At 43.5% G+C, this 21,564-nt stretch overlaps 1 protein-coding gene across 2 annotated transcripts in view; it reads right to left on the bottom strand.

The window, feature by feature from the left end:
* Positions 1–21,564, bottom strand: part of plcd3b (phospholipase C, delta 3b) — a 62,046-nt gene that overhangs the window by 39,743 nt on the left and 739 nt on the right. The window contains exon 1 of one of the 2 annotated variants that reach the window (XM_046369283.1): positions 19,620–20,006. The exons of the other annotated variant lie outside the window; for it this stretch is intronic. Coding sequence (XP_046225239.1) covers positions 19,620–19,701 — 82 coding nt within the window. The 5' untranslated portion in view covers positions 19,702–20,006. Of the gene's footprint in view, positions 1–19,619; positions 20,007–21,564 lie in introns of those variants that run through there. 2 annotated transcript variants of the gene reach the window in all.

Here is a 21,564-nt window from a genome sequence, read left to right as displayed (position 1 = left end):
TGTATTTTACTTTACTGGATTAAAGACTCTGTTTTCGCCAAGTCGCTTTTGGGTCCTCATTCACCTGCATAACAATTTCTGTTTGTTGGCATTGTCAATTCTCGAGCTGTTTTGCAAGGAGGAATGGGAAAAAATGTCAGTCTCTCGATGTGCAAAACTGATAGAGACATACCCCAAGCGACTTACAGCTGTAATCGCAGCAAAAAGTGGCGCTACAAAGTATTAACATAAGGGGGCTGAATAATTTTGCACGCCCAATTTTTCAGTTTTTGATTTGTTAAAAAAGTTTGAAATATCCAATAAATGTCGTTCCACTTCATGATTGTGTCCCACCCCACGTGTTATTGATTCTTCACAAAAAAATACAGTTTTATATCTTTATGTTTGAAGCCTGAAATGTGGCAAAAGGTCGCAAAGTTCAAGGGGGCTGAATACTTTCGCAAGGCACTGTAACTAGCTAGCTGGTTAGCTACAACAAGTAGACCTGTTGCTAGCTCGCATGAGATAGCTTTATCACTAGCATGTCATTTCGGGACAGGGAGCTTAAGCTATCAGTTTATTACAAATAATAATTTTGGACAAGTCGTGTAAAGCTAACACAGTACTGTCATCAAGGCAGGACCCATTAATTTAAATACTGACACATAAGAAATGCCACATTATCCATGGCAACAGTTGGAGTAGGATGATTACAGAGAACTCTGCCTCTATCCTAGGAGCTTCCTTATGTTGGCATTATTAAGACTGCCAGGATGTTCGTTTCTAGCTCACAAACTACAATCCTTTGCTATGATGATTTTTTAAATTCATTATAGTCTGTCACTTTTGTCTCCTGTGATCTATTCAGCTCTCCATGTGTCTCTGCTACAAGAGAAATTAACCAAATGCTATTCACCATCCTACTGTCATGTTTGTCATTTATTATCATGTCTTGTCCCTGTGCTCCCCATTCTATTCGTTTCCCTCTGCTGGTCTTATTAGGTTCTTTCCCTCTTTCTATCCCTCTCTCTCCCCCTCCCTCTCTCACTCTCTCGCTCTCTCTTCTCTCTATCGTTCCGTTCCTGCTCCCAGCTGTTCCTATTCCCCTAATCATCATTTAGTCTTCCCACACCTGTTCCCGATCCTTTCCCCTGATTGGAGTCCCTATTTATTCCTTTGTGTTCCGTTCCTGTCCTGTCGGTTCCTTGTTTAGAATTCACCGTGCTGTGATTGTGTATCGCCCTGTCCTGTCGTGTTTTTTGCCTTCATCAGATGCTGCGTGTGAGCAGGTGTCTCTGTCAACTACGGCCTGCGCCTACCCGGCGACCTGCAGTCTGTGGCCGCTTCTCCTGTTATTCCCCTCTACAGACTAGAGGATTTCTGTTATTCCCTGTTTGGACTTGAATAAACTCTGTTTCTGTTAAGTCGCTTTTGGGTCCTCTTTCACCTGCATGACAGAAGGAACCGACCAAGGAATGGACCCAGCGACTTCAGACGCTCGTTACACTGCCGTCGAGATCCAAGGAGCCATGCTCGGCAGACACGAGCAGGAATTGTCTGCTGCTCGCCATGCCGTGGAGAACCTGGCCGCTCAGGTTTCCGACCTCTCTGGACAGTTCCAGAGTCTACGTCTCGTGCCACCTGTTACTTCCTGGCCTGCCGAGCCTCCAGAACCTAGGGTTAATAACCCACCTTGCTACTCCGGGCAGCCCACTGAGTGCCGCTCCTTTCTCACGCAGTGTGAGATTGTGTTCTCTCTCCAACCCAACACATACTCTAGAGAGAGAGCTCGGGTTGCTTACGTCATTTCACTCCTTACTGGCCGGGCTCGAGAATGGGGCACAGCTATCTGGGAGGCAAGGGCTGATTGCTCTAACAAGTTCCAGAACTTTAAAGAGGAGATGATTCGGGTTTTTGACCGTTCAGTTTTTGGTGGGGAGGCTTCTAGGGCCCTGGCTTCCTTATGCCAAGGTGAACGGTCCATAACGGATTATTCTATTGAGTTTCGCACCCTTGCTGCCTCTAGTGAGTGGAACGAGCCGGCGCTGCTCGCTCGTTTTCTGGAGGGACTCCACGCAGTGGTTAAGGATGAGATTCTCTCCCGGGAGGTTCCTTCAGATGTGGACTCTTTGATTGCTCTCGCCATCCGCATAGAACGACGGGTAGATCTTCGTCACCGGGCTCGTGGAAGAGAGCTCGCATCAACGGTGTTTCCCTGCTCCGCATCGCAACCATCTCCCTCCTCTGGCTTTGAGACTGAGCCCATGCAGCTGGGAGGGATTCGCATCTCGACTAAGGAGAGGGAACGGAGGATCACCAACCGCCTGTGCCTCTATTATGGAGTTGCTGGACATTTTGTTAATTCATGTCCAGTAAAGCCAGAGCTCATCTGTAAGCGGAGGGCTACAGGTGAGCGCAACTACTCAAGTCTCTCCATCAAAATCCTGTACTACTTTGTCGGTCCATCTACGCTGGACCGGTTCGGGTGCTACATGTAGTGCCTTGATAGACTCTGGGGCTGAGGGTTGTTTCATGGACGAAGCATGGGTTCGGAAACATGACATTCCTTTCAGAGAGTTAGAGAAGCCTACGCCCATGTTCGCCTTAGATGGTAGTCATCTTCCCAGTATCAGATTTGAGACACTACCTTTAACCCTCACAGTATCTGGTAACCACAGTGAGACTATTTCTTTTTGATTTTCCGTTCACCGTTTACACCTGTTGTTTTGGGTCATCCCTGGCTAGTATGTCATAATCCTTCTATTAATTGGTCTAGTAATTCTATCCTATCCTGGAACGTTTCTTGTCATGTGAAGTGCTTAATGTCTGCCATCCCTCCCGTTTCTTCTGTCCCTACTTCTCAGGAGGAACCTGGCGATTTGACAGGAGTGCCGGAGGAATATCATGATCTGCGCACGGTCTTCAGTCGGTCCCAGCCAACTCCCTTCCTCCTCACCGGTCGTATGATTGTAGTATTGATCTCCTTCCGGGGACCACTCCTCCTCGAGGTAGACTATACTCTCTGTCGGCTCCCGAACGTAAGGCTCTCGAGGATTATTTGTCTGTGTCTCTTGACGCCGGTACCATAGTGCCTTCTTCCTCTCCGGCCGGGGCGGGGTTCTTTTTGTTATGAAGAAGGACGGTACTCTGCGCCCCTGCGTGGATTATCGAGGGCTGAATGACATAACGGTTAAGAATCGTTATCCGCTTCCCCTTATGTCATCAGCCTTCGAGATTCTGCAGGGAGCCAGGTGCTTTACTAAGTTGGACCTTCGTAACGCTTACCATCTCGTGCGCATCAGAGAGGGGGACGAGTGGAAAACGGCGTTTAACACTCCGTTAGGCATTTTGAGTACCGGGTTCTGCCGTTCGGTCTCGCCAATGCGCCAGCTGTTTTTCAGGCATTAGTTAATGATGTTCTGAGAGACATGCTGAACATCTTTGTTTTTGTCTATCTTGACGATATCCTGATTTTTTCTCCGTCACTCGAGATTCATGTTCAGCACGTTCGACGTGTTCTACAGCGCCTTTTAGAGAATTGTCTCTACGTAAAGGCTGAGAAGTGCTCTTTTCATGTCTCCTCCGTTACTTTTCTCGGTTCCGTTATTTCCGCTGAAGGCATTCAGATGGATTCCGCTAAGGTCCAAGCTGTCAGTGATTGGCCCGTTCCAAGGTCACGTGTCGAGTTGCAGCGCTTTTTAGGTTTCGCTAATTTCTATCGGCGTTTCATTCGTAATTTCGGTCAAGTTGCTGCCCCTCTCACAGCTCTTACTTCTGTCAAGACGTGTTTTAAGTGGTCCGGTTCCGCCCAGGGAGCTTTTGATCTTCTAAAAGAACGTTTTACGTCCGCTCCTATCCTCGTTACTCCTGACGTCACTAGACAATTCATTGTCGAGGTTGACGCTTCAGAGGTAGGCGTGGGAGCCATTCTATCCCAGCGCTTCCAGTCTGACGATAAGGTTCATCCTTGCGCTTATTTTTCTCATCGCCTGTCGCCATCTGAGCGCAACTATGATGTGGGTAACCGTGAACTGCTCGCCATCCGCTTAGCCCTAGGCGAATGGCGACAGTGGTTGGAGGGGGCGACCGTTCCTTTTGTCGTTTGGACAGACCATAAGAACCTTGAGTACATCCGTTCTGCCAAACGACTTAATGCCCGTCAAGCTCGATGGGCGTTGTTTTTCGCTCGTTTCGAGTTTGTGATTTCTTACCGTCCGGGTAGCAAGAACACCAAGCCTGATGCCTTATCCCGTCTGTTTAGTTCTTCTGTGGCTTCTACTGATCCCGAGGGGATTCTTCCTTATGGGCGTGTTGTCGGGTTAACAGTCTGGGGAATCCATACGTAGAATGTATGCACACATGACTGTAAGTCGCTTTGGATAAAAGCGTCTGCTAAATGGCATATAATAATTGAAAGACAGGTTAAGCAAGCACTCACGCACACTGCGTCGCCGCGCGCTTGTCCTAGTAACCTCCTTTTCGTTCCTGTTTCCACTCGTCTGGCTGTTCTTCAGTGGGCTCACTCTGCCAAGTTAGCTGGTCATCCAGGTGTTCGAGGCACTCTTGCGTCTATTCGCCAGCGCTTTTGGTGGCCGACTCAGGAGCGTGACACGCGCCGTTTCGTGGCTGCTTGTTCGGACTGCGCGCAGACTAAGTCGGGTAACTCTCCTCCTGCCGGTCGTCTCAGACCGCTCCCCATTCCTTCTCGACCATGGTCTCACATCGCCTTAGACTTCATTACCGGTCTGCCTTTGTCTGCGGGGAAGACTGTGATTCTTACGGTTGTCGATAGGTTCTCTAAGGCGGCACATTTCATTCCCCTCGCTAAACTTCCTTCCGCTAAGGAGACGGCACAAATCATTATTGAGAATGTATTCAGAATTCATGGCCTCCCGTTAGACGCCGTTTCAGACAGAGGCCCGCAATTCACGTCACAGTTTTGGAGGGAGTTCTGTCGTTTGATTGGTGCGTCCGTCAGTCTCTCTTCCGGGTTTCATCCCCAGTCTAACGGTCAAGCAGAGAGGGCCAATCAGACGATTGGTCGCATACTACGCAGCCTTTCTTTCAGAAACCCTGCGTCTTGGGCAGAACAGCTCCCCTGGGCAGAATACGCTCACAATTCGCTTCCTTCGTCTGCTACCGGGTTATCTCCGTTTCAGAGTAGTCTGGGTTACCAGCCTCCTCTGTTCTCATCCCAGCTTGCCGAGTCCAGCGTTCCCTCCGCTCAAGCGTTTGTCCAACGTTGTGAGCGCACCTGGAGGAGGGTGAGGTCTGCACTTTGCCGTTACAGGGCACAGACGGTGAGAGCCGCCAATAAACGCAGGATTAAGAGTCCAAGGTATTGTTGCGGCCAGAGAGTGTGGCTTTCCACTCGCAACCTTCCTCTTACGACAGCTTCTCGTAAGTTGACTCCGCGGTTCATTGGTCCGTCCCGTGTCTCCCAGGTCGTCAATCCTGTCGCTGTGCGACTGCTTCTTCCGCGACATCTTCGTCGCGTCCATCCTGTCTTCCATGTCTCCTGTGTTAAGCCCTTTCTTCGCACCCCGTTCGTCTTCCCTCCCCCCCCCGTCCTTGTCGAGAGCGCACCTATTTACAAGGTACATAAGATCATGGACATGCGTTCTCGGGGACGGGGTCACCAATACTTAGTGGATTGGGAGGGTTACGGTCCTGAGGAGAGGAGTTGGGTTCCGTCTCGGGACGTGCTGGACCGTTCACTCATCGATGATTTCCTCCGTTGCCGCCAGGATTCCTCCTCGAGTGCGCCAGGAGGCGCTCGGTGAGTGGGGGGGTACTGTCATGTTTGTCATTTATTATCATGTCTTGTCCCTGTGCTCCCCATTCTATTCGTTTCCCTCTGCTGGTCTTATTAGGTTCTTTCCCTCTTTCTATCCCTCTCTCTCCCCTCCCTCTCTCACTCTCTCGCTCTCTCTTCTCTCTATCGTTCCGCTCCTGCTCCCAGCTGTTCCTATTCCCCTAATCATCATTTAGTCTTCCCACACCTGTTCCCGATCCTTTCCCCTGATTGGAGTCCCTATTTATTCCTTTGTGTTCCGTTCCTGTCCTGTCGGTTCCTTGTTTAGAATTCACCGTGCTGTGATTGTGTATCGCCCTGTCCTGTCGTGTTTTTTGCCTTCATCAGATGCTGCGTGTGAGCAGGTGTCTCTGTCAACTACGGCCTGCGCCTACCCGAAGCGACCTGCAGTCTGTGGCCGCTTCTCCTGTTATTCCCCTCTACAGACTAGAGGATTTCTGTTATTCCCTGTTTGGACTTGAATAAACTCTGTTTCTGTTAAGTCGCTTTTGGGTCCTCTTTCACCTGCATGACACCTACTGCAGTTTGAAACTGTAAGTGGTGCGTGACTGGCTGCAGGGAAGTCAGGCGCAGGAGAGCAGAACTGGGTAATAACCGGAGCAGTTTAATGTGCAAAACCAACGGCACCCAGAACAACAAAATATGGGTACAAAATAACCCGTTGCAAACCAGTCAGAGTGCACAAACACTTTACAACAAACACAGACATGGGGGGAACAGAGGGTTATATACACGACAAGTAAAGAGGGAATGTAAATCCAGGTGTGTGGGAAAACAAGACAAAACAAATGGAAAATGAAAGGTGGATCGGCGATGGATAGAAGACCGGTGACGTCGACCGCCGAACGCTGCCCGAACAAGGAGAGGAACCGACTTCGGGGGAAGTCGTGACAGAAACAGCCCTGCCTTCACTAATTAGACCACATATGCACGTACCTGTTGTCTTTTCTTTGTGGGTTTTTGTCTTAGTCTAGTGCATCCTAGAGTTCAAGAACCCCAACTACAAATACAAGGGCTTGTCTGAGCATCTCAAATACTACATTCAATACACAATTAGTGCAATGAGTTGACAAACAGATTATGTTTTTACTATTGTAACATGCAGTAATGAGAATTCTATTGTCTCCGTCAGGAGCCCTAGCTTTTGCCTTAGATGGTAGAGCTCTGGTCTGTGGACCGCAGGATTGCATTCCGCTAAGGCACTTCTCTTTCTCTACATTTGTCAGCTAACTCTGTGACGAGGGTGGGATCCTTTCGAGACGCCTATGGGACCTAGGCAAGTGAATGACCCAAGAGAGAAGGGAGAATACAGAAGCATACGTTGATGACAGTTCACTCTGACGTTTTGTGCTAGATTTTGTACCCAAACCTAAAGTTTTGCATTTATGCCAAAAAGTTTATTTGTTTCCCATAGTTCTCTTACAGTATTGCTGAATGGTCTTGTTGCAAACAAGAAGGATGGTTTGGGATATCACAGGCGTCCTTCTTTCCTCTTTGTCATACAGGCCAGTAATGTGTAGTTAATGCAATGTTGCTGATCCATTCATAGTTTTTCTCTCAGGTCATGCAATGAACTACGTGGCAGTTTTAAATCACCTTTGGCCCCACAGTGATATCCCTGAGCAGTTTCCAGTCTCTCCCGCAGCTCAGTTAGGAAGGATGACCAGATTCTTACAGTGCCATGGTGATATTACACACCCTCCACAGCATAACATCATACTTGACCATAAACAAAAGGGATATTCACTGTATTGGAATGATTTCAAAATGTATCCCTGACATGTTTCTAAAGCACTTTGGTGACTTTGAGGTTGAATCTTTGTTTGAAATTCACTAACCAGCTGAGGGACCTTACATATACAGAGGAAGTTTTTAAAAAATTATGAGAACTATTACTTTTGCACACAGATGGCCCCAATTCAACTAGGCTAATTGTGTGATTTTTCATGAAAATACTTGATCCTGAATGTAATTAGATGTGCCACAGCAAGGAGTATGACGACCTACTTCAATCAATAAGTCTTTGCGTTTTATTTTTTAGAAATATTATTATTATTATATTTAAATGTTAGAAAATGTATATAATTTTTCTTCCACTTTGAAAGTGTGTATTATGTTATTTAGACCAGTAGGGAAAAATTCTAATTTCATATGTTGTTTCATTTCATCGTTGTTCATTTGAGTTTAATTTAAGGCTGCAGAATGTGAAAATTGAGCAGGGGTGTGAAGAATTTCACTAGACACTGTATGTCTGCCTACGACCAAATTAATTGGATTCTGCTCAATATTCCAACCCTGACCGAAGATCTGATGCTTGTCTGACTTGACTGATCCATAAGAAAATAAAGAAAACTGCATAAAAAGAGAAAATTACCTTCTCTCCATACACTTACAGTTCATGTTTTGGTTCAAAGTTCACTCAGTCTGTGTAGCTTTTTAGAGTCACGACAGCTAGGTTAGGCTTAGCCTACATGTACTGTCTCTGAGTCATTCATCTAGATTAGTTTATGTTATGTAATGTGTCACAATGAACACAATTTTTATTTATTTAGTTTATTTTACCTTTATTTAACCAGGCAAGTCAGTTAAGAACAAATTCGTATTTTCAATGACGGCCTAGGAACCGTGGGTTAACTGCCTGTTCAGGGGCAGAACGACAGATTTGTACCTTGTCAGCTCAGGGGTTTGAACTTGCAACCTTCCGGTTACTAGTCCAACACTCTAACCACGAGGCTACCCTGCCGCCCCACAATGAGTCATCAACAGATCAAATTGCATACACCATAATGCTGTACACAAATATAGGCTTATTTCATGAATGCCTCAGGCTACTAAGCTATATGCATCCTCTCCTTTTACAGCACACACACACACACACACACACACACACACACACACACACACACACACACACACACACACACACACACACACACACACACACACACACACACACACACACACACACACACACACACACACACACACACACACACACACACACACACACACACACACACAGCTGAGACATTTGTGACCCGGTTCAAAACAAAAAAATAAATTGGGATCAAAATGCATTTTTTTGGGGCAGAAATGCCTTCTTGAACATGTGAACTTTCAAGTGCCTTCATAACAAACTTTTTTGCCATCTGTAAATACGAATAAAGTTGTTAAATTACGAGCCTAGTTGGTTTAGCCAATGAAAAAGTAAGGAACCTTCCCGCTAGCCATGATTGGCTGAGATAAATCTTTACTGCACTACTCACTGTTTAGCACATGACCTCATGTGAATCCTTAAAGAGATGGGTGGAGCTAGCTTAAGAGGGTGTGAACAATGCTGAATGGGTGTAGACAAAGGAGAGCTCTCCAGGAGCTACCAAAACATTCAAAGGCCCTTTTCTCAAAAGTGAGTTTACAAGTGTATCAACTTTCAAAGCATAATTACTTTCCTATTGTTCGTCAAAAATGCTGCGTATGACATACCATTTTGTAGCTCTGAGTCTCTACATTTATCCAATGTATTAATAAAAAATAAAAAAATCTTGCTACGTAAGACCGAATCCAGGTGGTGAGTCACATTTCAAAACAATCTATTTTGTCCACTATCTTAATTATGGAATGTATGTGCACTGTGCACATACCTAGCCCCCCTTACAAAAAAACATACCTAGCCCACCTGTATACAGTGCATTCGGGAAGTATTCAGACCCCTTCACTTTTTTCCACATTTTGTTACGTTACAGCCTTATTCTAAAATAGATTGTTTTTTTCCCCTCATCAATCTCCAAACAATAACCCATAATGACAAATCAAAAACTGTGTTTTAGAAACATTTTGCATATGTATTTTTTTATTTTAAAAAATTAAGCTCTACTCAGTACTTTGTTGAAGCACCTTGGGCAGTGATTACAACCTCGAGTCTTCTTGGGTATTCTTGGGTACAAGCATGGCACATCAGTATTTTGGGAGTTTCTCTCATTCTTCTCTGTAGATCCTCTCAAGTTCTGTCAGGTTGGATGGGGAGCGTAGCGGCACAGCTATTTTCAGGTCTCTCCAGAGATGTTAGATCGGGTTTCATGTCCAGACTCAAGGACATTCAGAGACTTGTCCCAAAGCCACTCCTGCATTGTCCTCGCTGTGTGCTTAGGGTTGTTGTCCTGTTGGAATGTGAACCTTTGACTCAGTCTGAGGTCCTGAGCGCTCTGGAGCAGGTTTTCCTCAAGGATCTCTCTGTACTTTGCTCTGTTCATCTTTCCCTCGATCCTGACTAGTCTCCCAGTTCCTGCCACAGCATGATGCTGCCACCACCATGCTTCACCATAGGAATGGCATTGTCCAGGTGATGAGCGGTGCCTGGTTTCCTCCAGACATGACGCTTGCCATTCAGGCCAAAGAGTTCAATCTTGGTTTCCTCAGACCAGAGAATCTTGTTTCTCATGGTCTGAGAGTTCTTTAGGTGCAAACTCCAAGAGAGCTGTCATGTGCCTTTTACTGAGGAGTGGAGGAGTGGCTTCTCTCTGGCCACTCTACCATAAAGGCCTGATTGGTGGAGTGCTGCAGAGATGTTTGTCCTTCTGGAAGGTTCTCCCATCACCACAAAGGAACTCTGGGGCTCTGTCAGACTGACCATCGGGTTCTTGGTCACCTCCCTGACTGAGGCCCTTCTCAGTTTGGCCGGGCGGCAAGATCTAGGAAGAGTTTTGGTGGTTCCAAACTTCTTCCATTTAAGAATAATGGAGGCCACTGTGTTCTTGGGGACCTTCAATGCTGCAGAAATGTTTTTAGTACCCTTCTTTCCCAGATCTGGGCCTTGACACAATCCTGTCTCGGAGCTCTATGGACAAGTCCTTCGACCTCATAGCTTGGTTTTTGCTCTGACATGCACTGTAAACTGTCGGACCTTCTACAGACATGTGGGTGCCTTTCCAAATAATGTCCAATCAATTGAATTTACCACAGGTGGATTCCAAGTTGTAGAAACAGCTCAGGGATGATCAATGGAAACAGGAGGCACCTAAACTCAATTTCGAGTCTCATAGCAAATGGTCTGAATACTTACATAAATAAAGTATGTCTGTTTTTGTATTTTTAATACATTTGCAAAAGTTCTAAAAACCTGTTTTCGCTTTGTCATTATGGGGTATTGTCTGTAAATTGATGAGGGAAAACATTTATTTGATCGACTTTAGAATAAGCCTGTAACGTGGGGTCTGAATACCTTCCGAATGCACTGTAGGTATGTTTTATGCTACTATCAGAGGACAAGCCTGGAATGAGGAATGTTGTACATGGGTCATTTCACCAATTTGGTGGCTTTTGAGAAGAGTAACTTTGTAAATAAAACAACTTTTTATTTCACCTCATTTTAACATTCTGTCATAAAGAGCACATGTTCAACTTCATAAAAAACATGTTTTCCAATCTCAAGAGGTTCAATTCAAAAATGACTATTGTAAGTGCCTATTAAGTGCCAAATAAAGTAACACGGTTGACCGTAACAGGGTTGACCCTAACAGGGTTGACGACTTCTTAAATCAGCCATCAATTCCCTTGTGACAGGGGGAATGGAAGCTTGTGGTGTGCAGAAGGGAGTAGCAATTGAATGCAAGCGTCTTTTTATGGGTAACAGGGTTGACATGTTATGCTAGACACGCTCAGTTTTCCACCATCAAAACACCAGAAAAGACTCATACTCCGACCCTCTCGTGCTCCAATTTGCATGCTGGGAGCACGGTAGCATGCATTTTAAGAAACAGACATCCGTCTTTGCAATGTCCACTGCTCCTGCTACAGAGTCATCACAGGCTATCCCACATGGCCAGAATCAACAGCTAAAACAGGAGTGCACTGTACATACTAGACCAGGGCTTGGTCCATAGACTAACAAAGTAGTCTTGGTACTCCTTCACCACACACAACACAAACAGACTGGCTTCCTTCCACGCTATGGAGGAGTAAGCAAGGCAATGAGAATTACATTGAAGCAAATTCTACTGGGGTGTTAAGATGTCATTTTTTATATGGGGGAGATGGAGCATTTGGATATTGCTCACCAATTGGTCTACAACATTCTCACAGAAATAGTGAAATCAGACCATTTTCGCCGTTGACTGACAAAATGTAGATTAGGCCTATTTCTGGCATGTACTCAAAGCATGCGCGGACCAACTGGCAAGTGTCTTCACTGACATTTTCAACCTCTCCCTGAGTCTGTAATACCTACACTACCGTTCAAACGTTTGGGGTCATTTAGAAACGTCCTTGTTTTTGAAAGAAAAGCAATTTTTTTGTCCATTAAAATAACATCAAAGTGATCGGAAATACAGTGTAAACATTGTTAATTTTGTAAATGACTATTGTAGCTGGAAACGGAAGATTTTTTTGTGGAATACCTACCTAGGCGTAGAGGCCCATTATCAGCCACCATCACTCCTGTGTTCCAATGGCACGTTGTGTTAGCTAACCCAAGTTTATAATTTTAAAAGGCTAATTGATCATTAGAAAACACTTTTGCAATTATGTTAGTACAGCTGAAAACTGTTGTTCTGATTAAAGAAGCAATACAACTGGCCTTCTTTAGACTAGTTGAGTATCTTGAACATCGGCATTTGTGGGTTCGATTACAGGCTCAAAATGGCCAGAAACAAAGCACTTTCTTCTGAAACTCATCAGTCTATTCTTGTTCTGAGAACTGAAGGCTATTCCATGCAAGAAATTGTCAAGAAACTGAAGATCTCATACAACGCTACTCCCTTCACAGAACAGCGCAAACTGGATCTAACCAGAATAGAAAGAGGAGTGGGAGGCCCGGTGCACAACTGAGCAAGAGGACAAGTACATTAAAGTGTCTAGTTTGAGAAACTGACTCCTCACAAGTCCTCAACAGGCAGCTTCATTAAATAGTACCCGCAAAACACCAGTTTCAACGTCAACAGTGAAGAGGCGACTCCGGGGTGCTGGCCTTCTAGGCAGAGTTCCTCTGTCCAGTGTCTGTGTTCTTTTGCCCATCGTAATCTTTTATTTTTAACTCTGTCTAGAAGGCCAGTATCCCGGAAGTCGCCTCTTTATTGTTGACGTTGAGACTGGTTAAATCGACTACAATCAGTGTAGATGAAGGGGAGGAGACAGGTTAAAAAATATATTTTTAAGCCTTGAGACAATTGAGACATGGATTTGTGTGACATGCTGAATGGGCAAGACAAAAGATTTAAGTACCTTTGAACGGGGTATGGTAGTAGGTTCCAAGCGCACCAGTTTGTGTCAAGAACTGCAACACTGCTGGGTTTTCCACGCCTAACAGTTTCCCGTGTGTTTCGAGAATGGTCCACCACCCAAAGGACATCCAGCCAACTTGACACAACTGTGGAAAGCATTGGAGGCAACATGGGCCAGCATCCCTGTGGAACGCTTTCAACACCTTGTAGTCCAAGCCCCGATGAATTAAGGCTGTTCTGAGGGCAAATGTTCTTAATGTTTTTTACACTCAGTGCATATGCACATGCCCACCCATGTACATGCTCACTGACAAGAAACCTTGCCATTCTTACAATAGTTAGCTTACAATTATACTTATACCACCAGGATATTTATAATGTAGTGTGCAATATAGAAATTGCATACATAAGCAAAATTGCATTTGAATGAATCTATGATTGCTGAGAAGAAGATCAACATAGCTACTGCATGAGACCTCAGGATAATTAGACAGACAGACTAGACTGTATGTTGCCGTCGCTCCGTGTCTCTCCCACAGAACAATTCTAAGCACCTTAAACCCTGCTTAACCATTTAAAAAAGACACACACGATCACGCATTCAGACAGACAGACAGATAGATAGACACACACACACACACACACACGGGTAAGAATTACACCCTTTCAGCATTGATACAACTGTAAGACTCACGGCGGTAAATTGCTCGATGTACAGTTGTACCACCATGACCTTGGGTCAGTGTGAACTAGTAAAGCTACAGTTTCCTTAGCCAGAGATAGATGTGCTCTGACTTCCTCTGTACAGCAGAAGCTCTCTCCCTGAAAAGCATCATGCAGTGTTCCCCTCTCTATGTCCTAAACGTCCCGCTGGTTCCTACTTGTTCCCAGTCTCTTATTAGTGCATGTCCTCTGGTGGGCAGGGAAGGGAGGAGATTATCATTTCAAATGGGGTCAGCTTTGAAGACTTGTGGGGGCCCCCTCCACGAGCACACACACACATGCATATGCACATACACACGCAGACACAAGCTTGAATGAATGAATGAACACTCACACGTACATACAGCACACGGACACACACACACACACACCAGACACACATCAAATAGCGTAAACCCCCTTTCAACTAAACCCCTACGGGGCCCTGTATGAGTCCAATACTTTACCAGAATAGTGAAAGGACAAATCCAATGCTATATCAGCCTTTCTGTAATTAACTGACTGCCTGGATTATGCCAGGCAGTAAATTATGGATTATGGATTATACTAGGCAGTCAATTAATTACAGAAAGGCTGATATAACATTGGACAATCCACCTGCTTTGACATGATGACAATCCACCTGCTTTGAAATGATATTTCACATAGTCAAATAAAATAATTTGATGAAGTCAAACCAAATCCTACTGGTGGAGACCTTGAAAGGAACCAGAATGTAGACAGGGAGAGACAGGCATAGCGTAGCAGTAGTAGTTATCTGGGGTAGGCAGGATGGTGGAAGTTTTACCTTCAAAAAAGGCTGATGTAGCCCTGGAGCCATGTGCAATACCCTACGTTGGTAAGTACCTTTACTGCCAATGGTAAGCACCCACACAACCAGGGTTGTGTTCATCCAGGCTGCATCACATCTGGCCGTGATTGGGAGTCCCATAGGGCGGCGCACAATTGTCCCAGCGTTGCCTGGGTTTGGCCCGGGGTAGGCCGTCATTGTAAAAAAGAGTTTGTTCTTAACTGACTTGCCTAGTTAAATAAAGGTTCAATTTAAATTCATTAGGCACCAAATGTCAGAAAACAGACTGAAACAGGGAGAGGGACTCCCTAGAGTTGTCCAATAAGAAACGCTCATCTTTGAAATCAGCAAAGCAATTTAAAACATTTTTAATTGTGTGTCCTAATGAACATGACCCAGGGCTCAACAGAGGATTGTGGACACTGGACAGCATAGTAGTACAGCATCTGCTTCAACTTATTTATTGTTAACTTGCCAAATCAGCAACATTGTTGAATGACATTTTTTTCCACTTTAGCAGACACCCTTATCCAGAGTAACTTACGGGAGCAATTAGTGTTAAGTGCCTTGCTCAAGGGCACATCGGCTGATTTTTCACCTAGTCGGCTCGGGGATTCAAACCATCGATCTTTCGATTACTGGCCCAACGCTCGACTGCTAGGCTACCTGCCACCCAGGCTTAAACATTAGGATGGAACTGAATAGATTTCTGTTAGAAATGACCACGGAAAAGTAACTTGGCTAATTTGGGGGACAGTTCCACCACCTACAAATTTGATCTAAATGTAACCCTTGCCCACAACCACCATTGTTTGACAATGGTGGGCTAGTTGGCACTGCCTTTACAGGGCACAGGAAGAGAATTTCCATTCATGCCCATCTGAACCAAGGCACCCAGGGTGTGGTTTTGGGCACCTATAGGGTGGGGTTGACCATGGCAGACAGACCTCCCACTCTGTTCCTGGCTACCCAGGGAATACAGTAGTACCATAGCTATAGAGTTGCGTTAGGAAAACTGCCGGAGGACCACCCATTATAAATAGCCTGTATCCCACATTATGCCGACGCCACAAATGTTAACCTACTTGCAAATCTGCCACATGAACTGCATGATTATTTTCTGACATGAAGTATGGGGTTGAAAACTGAGAGATCCCTGAAAGCAATGTTAAGTCATTACAAGTACAAGTGCAGCTGTTTGCAATTTGCCTAATGATTTCAAGATAACGTTGGTTATTTACTTTAATACAAATGTGACAGTTTTGTGAAAGGATGCACCCACAAGCAGGGGCGTCATGAACCCATTATTTTAGACGGGGAACGAAGTACGTGAGGATGGATGGGGGTGGTTTAAGAATTTTTTCAGACACCTGAAACAGCTTTTTCCTGCTGCCTAGAGCCATAATCATTATGCCTAATTCTATGTAAAAAAATATATATAAGTATATTTTTCTGTATAGGTTATCTAAGCATACCTCTTGAGCGGCAGAACGACAGATTTGTACCCTGTCAGCTAGGGGATTTGAACTTGCAACCTTTCAGTTACTAGTCCAACGCTCTAGCCACTAGGTTACCTTTAGCTAATGCTAAGCTATTTGCTGGCTATGTGTGGCGCCATATTTTTTGACATTATACAATGCATTCTGGTTGTCATGTAAGCGTCTGTCAAACCAAAGACGTTATAACAAGAGATAGTTTACTCGACTGACTTATGGTGCTTTCAAGACAACTGGGAACTCTGAAAAAGACTAGGTCAAACTATGACGTCAGTGATCTAAAGGTAGGAAAGTCAGAGCTCTAGAAAGAGGTCTGAGTTCCCGAGTTGGAATTCCGAGCTGGATGACGAAATTTAAATTTAAAAAATCCCATTCGGAGCTTGTTTTTTCCCCCGAGTTCCCAGTTGTCTTGAACGCACTGAAGTCGGAGATTTCCAAGTTCCCAGTTGTTTTGAACACGGCATCAGATTGTAACGTTGGTACCTGGGGCGGCAGGTTGGGCCAGTAACCGAAAGGTTGCTGGATCGAATCCCCCGAGCTGAAAAGGTGAAAATCTGTCATTCTGCCCCTGAGCAAGGCAGTTAAACCACTGTTCCCCGGGCGCCGTGGATGTCAATTAAGGCAGCCCCCCGCACCTCTCAGATTCAGAGGGGTTGGGTTAAATGCGGAAGACACATTTCAGTTGAAGGCATTCAGTTGTACAACTGACTGGGTATCCCCCTTTCCCTACCTCAGGGTTGCCAGCTCAGAGCCCCCTTTCCAGGGGTTTTATTTTTATTTAGCGTATAAACTTCTCCTGTATTTGCCCCCCATTTATTGGTAAATCCCCCATCATAGTAATACTTCCTGCATCATATCCCCCCACGATACCTTTCCCCATTTCTACAACCCTTGGAATTAAAACCCCCCCAATAATGAAATTAACCCCACTAATAGTTTATCCCTGTTTAGCTTTCACGCTACAGTTAGGCTAGGCAGTAGGCTTGTAATTTGGTGTGATGATCTGTGAGTTAATTTGATTTGCTTTGTGAAAATAGGTAAATTACTTGTATACATTGTAACAAGTACATGGAAGATTTGTAATATGCTGAAAAGTGGCTAAACTAAGTTAATATTTTTCAGGCAATGGACGCAGCCATCTTTGGCTTTGTTTATTTGCCTCTCATAATGAATGGAATTCTGGGACAAGGGAGTTAATCACCAAGTCAAACATAAACTTGGCTGACAATCATGAAGAATTTAGCTGCTGTTAGCTTAGCTGACACGCATCTCTTTTCTAAACAATATTATATTTCTCCCTTTCTCCAGAGATGTGGTTCATTGTAAACAAGTCTAGAGCTGTTAGGTCGCTAAATTATGTTACGTTTTTTTGTCAGCGCAACCTGTTATTTAGGCTGGTTTATGAATTGAGTTTAGCTGTGGATGTGTTCCGTGTGATGATTGGATGATGAAGTTCGCATTTATCTTTTACAAAAAAAGGTGAAATTGAGGAATAAAGTTGTGAAGACCTTTATTTCCCATCAGTGTGAAACATTGTTTAGATGCTTTTCAGACAACAATGCTGTTTGTTGCATCATACTTTCTGTTGCTATTGCTCCAATCACATATTTGTGATCATACGCTGTAGAGATCACGCAACAATGATCACAAATACGTGATTGTACGCATTAAAGGGTTAACTAAAAAAGGATATTATGTTGTGATCTTGCAATAGCCCTCTTTGGCTTTAAATATAATGTAGTCATAAGTATAAAGCTTGTATGGATTTCAACCCCAACAACACATGTTTATGTCATCGTTACCAAGCAACTGCATAACAGTTCAAAAAAAGACTGACTACCACCACCGATTTCTGTATGCTAGCTATGCTAACCAGCTTCTACAAACAGGAGTTAGCATTAGCAGTCTCTTCTAACCCTGAAAAGAGACTTCTACATATATTGCAACAAAAACAGCCAAATATATCCAAACAGGACTTAATTAAACATATTGTGGGCCTGTTAAATTACATAAATCATAACAGCTTTGACAAATATCCACTTTGATAGATAAGATTTGTTGAATGTGCGCCAATCTGGTCAATGCAACGTCTGTTTTCCACTGATTCCTTTTGGTCAGGGAGACATTGCAATGGCAGGTGAGGCCTAATCCTGATTTTACTTATGCAGGAAAATAAAAGTAAGGCATGTGTTATACCAGCAATTATGTAATATAATTATTGTCAACCTAAAATATAGTCATATAATTATAAATACAGTTTATATCAGTTTTATACCAATTTCCTGTATAAATAGCCTCTAAAATATAGGTAAACAGAATGTCTTAAATTGTGTTTTCTTGTAAAGCAGTGTGCTATTATATGATACAATATTAGTACTGGTTGCATTTAGAACTTGTCTAAGTCCTATCAACTGATTCCAGCCAGTGTATGGCGGAGGATTGACTGCGTTGTTTGAATGGAATGTTGGCATACAGTTAATTTGACAAATTAATGATTTAATCATTCCTCTAAAACTGTCTGGCTAGCTAACAAACATACAGTGCAGATAAATTATTCAAATTCATAATTTTACATTTGACCAACTACCTGACCAAAATAGCTGCCCTTTCATCCCATCATAATTAGGTGCATGTCCATTCTAGTATTCTAATTCCTAATTCTATTGTCACAACCACAAACTGTCAACTCTATCTGGCTGACATATTAAGACAGAAAATGAATTTTTGATCAAATATGTTACATTTAATTAGGTTTTACAATCATAAAGCAACTGGGGAGAAAACTAAATTGCTACTGTGTATAGCAATTGAATGAAGATGTTCGTTGTTTTTAACTCCGTAAAAAACTCCATCCGATTTGTGTCTAAAGTCAACTCTGTCAGAGTGCTGACCGTTCTAATCGAATGGTTATGTTTTTATTGGGGATCTCCAAAACAATAATTGTGTATATTTTAAATATATTTCTGTTTTGAGTAACACCCTTATTTACACAATTTAAAATACAGAACGTCTTTCAAGAACCCCTGAGTTATAGCCCTAATATGTAAATTACGCGTGTGGACCACAAGAGGTCAATTACCATGTAATAAATGCCGATAACGTTCTAATCACGAATGTTACACTGATCAATTATTATTGGTTTGATTACTGATTTTACCTCATTTTCGGGTGCGTTAATACATAGCCTACTGGAAGCCCATCAATGTAACGTTAATCTCAGAACAGCGTAAATTGCAGATCCATTTTTTTAATCAACGTCTTCTCCCTTCTGTAATTTCAGCCTACTGTATTGTTATTTGTGAAATAGTATGCACGAATTGTGGACACCGTAGAAATGTGTGTGCCAGTTATTAATGGTTAGCCAGCTAAAGAAATTATTGAACTAACGTTACAACACAACCCCAAAAACGCGTGGCTCCAAGCATGTATGGGAAGGCAGGGATGGGATATAGATAACGGTAGCAAGCTATGTTGTTTGTGAGAATACAGACATAACGGTCCTGCCAGCCTACTACATGAAAAGACCTGGGCTATGAACCGGTTTACCAAATATACATGTCTTTCACATTGAGATCGCTAACGTTAATTCGCCAAATGCTTACCTAAATGTTTAAGAGGGTCGATAGTCTTTGATTCGGACGTCCCGGCTCCATTCTTCACGGGTTTCTTGCCGTTGCCTAGCATGATCAAAGACGCTGCCGCTTTGAGCTCTCCCTCTTTCTGGTTATCCCTAGCTAGCTAACGTTAGTTAGTTAGCTAGCTATATACGCCTATTGTTTAACGAGTTCAGCTTTTCAAGGCCGCCGAAAGATTATAGCACAGTTTACTGTTTTTGATTTTAGACTGCATCAAGTTCTTGCTAGAACATGCAGGCTAGTTCGTAACTGAGCTAGCTAGCTTTCTCCAAGACTGCAGCGCCTCATGATTTTATTCCTTTGGAGCAAAAGCGAGACTGAACAGCCAGCCCATCTTTGATTATGTCATGCCACACGGATTGGAGGCAAACTGGGGTGTAATCATTAGTCTAAACCGTTGCAACGTTTTGCAACGCCAAACGAGGGTTTCTATTGGAAACATTCGGGTATGCCCCTCCCCGTTTCGTTCCGTTTGCTTCCGTTTAAGAAACGTTTTGCAACAGATTTGGCGTAATGAATAGGCACCTGAACAAGCGCACGAGAACGTTAACTAATTATTATATCCTGAGATCAGATGCTAACTATGCCCAATGCATCTTGAATTCACATTTATTAAAATAAACGAAAAAAAGAAAACACAATATTTAACAGTAATATTTATCTGTAATAAGGAAACTATTGAAATTATAGGCTCTGTTGCCCTTGTGCTTGAATACCTCCTGGAAAAATATGTTTTTAGTATGCATGGGTTAGATTGTCACAGTCAGAAAATCTTGAAGAACTGTGTCAAAACATTAACCTTTTTACTTTGGCTTTTCAAACCACACCCTGTGACATGCACAGTGGAGGGCTTGTTCATATAATGAACAAACATATAAACGCAAAATGTAACAATTTCAATGATTTTACTGAGTTACAGTTCATATAAAGAAACCAGTCAATTGATATAAATTAATTAGGCCCTAATCAATGGTTTTCACATGACTGGGCAGGGGCGTAGCCATGGGTGGTCCTGGGAGCGCATGGGCCCACCCACTGGGAAGCCAGGCCCAGCCAATCAGAATCAGTTTTTCCCAACTAAAGGGCTTTATTACAGACAGAAATACTCCTCAATTTCATTAAATTATCTGGCAACAGCTCTGGTGGGCATTCCTGCAGGCAGCATGCCAATTGCATGCTCCCCAAAACTTGTTACATTTGTGTTATTGTGTTGTGTGAGAAAACTGCACATTTTAGAGTGGCCTTTTATTGTCCCCAGCACAAGGTGTGCCTGTGTAATGATCATGTTGTTTAATCACCTTCTTGATATGCCATACCGGTCAGGTGGATGGGTTACCTTGGCAGCAGGTAGCCCAGTGGTTAGAGTGTTGGACTCGTAACTGAAAGGTTGCAAGATAGAATGCCTGAGCTGACAAGGTAAAAATCTGTCGCTCTGCCCTTGAACAAGGCAGTTAACCCACTGTTCCTAAGCCGTCATTGAAAATAAGATTTTGTTCTTAACTGACTTGCCTAGTTAAATAAAGGTTTTAAAAAAGAGAGAATTCTCACTAACAGGGATGAGCAATACATTTTAGAGAAATAAGCCTTTTGTGAGTATGGAACATTTCTGGGATCTTTTGTTTCAGCTCATCAAACATGGGACCAACACTTTACATGTTGTGTTTATAGTATTGTTCAGTATAGGTTAGAATGGATAGGCGTAATCCTGGAAAAATATTGCCCCCTAGCCCTGGCTAGATAGAAATTGCAGTTGTAGACACATTAATATTTTTTTTAGAGCATGTGATTTTTTGGCAATAGAAGCGCTCGTTTGTGCCACTGACATAATACGTGCTTATATATATATATATATATATATATATATATATATATATATATATATATATATATACCTTCATTTACAGTTTTCTGA

Source organism: Oncorhynchus gorbuscha, linkage group LG11 (genome assembly GCF_021184085.1).
Source record: "Oncorhynchus gorbuscha isolate QuinsamMale2020 ecotype Even-year linkage group LG11, OgorEven_v1.0, whole genome shotgun sequence".
Taxonomy (NCBI): Eukaryota; Metazoa; Chordata; class Actinopteri; order Salmoniformes; family Salmonidae; genus Oncorhynchus; species Oncorhynchus gorbuscha.
Note: the sequence above shows the minus strand (reverse complement) of the source record. Positions and strands in the feature narration are given on the sequence as shown.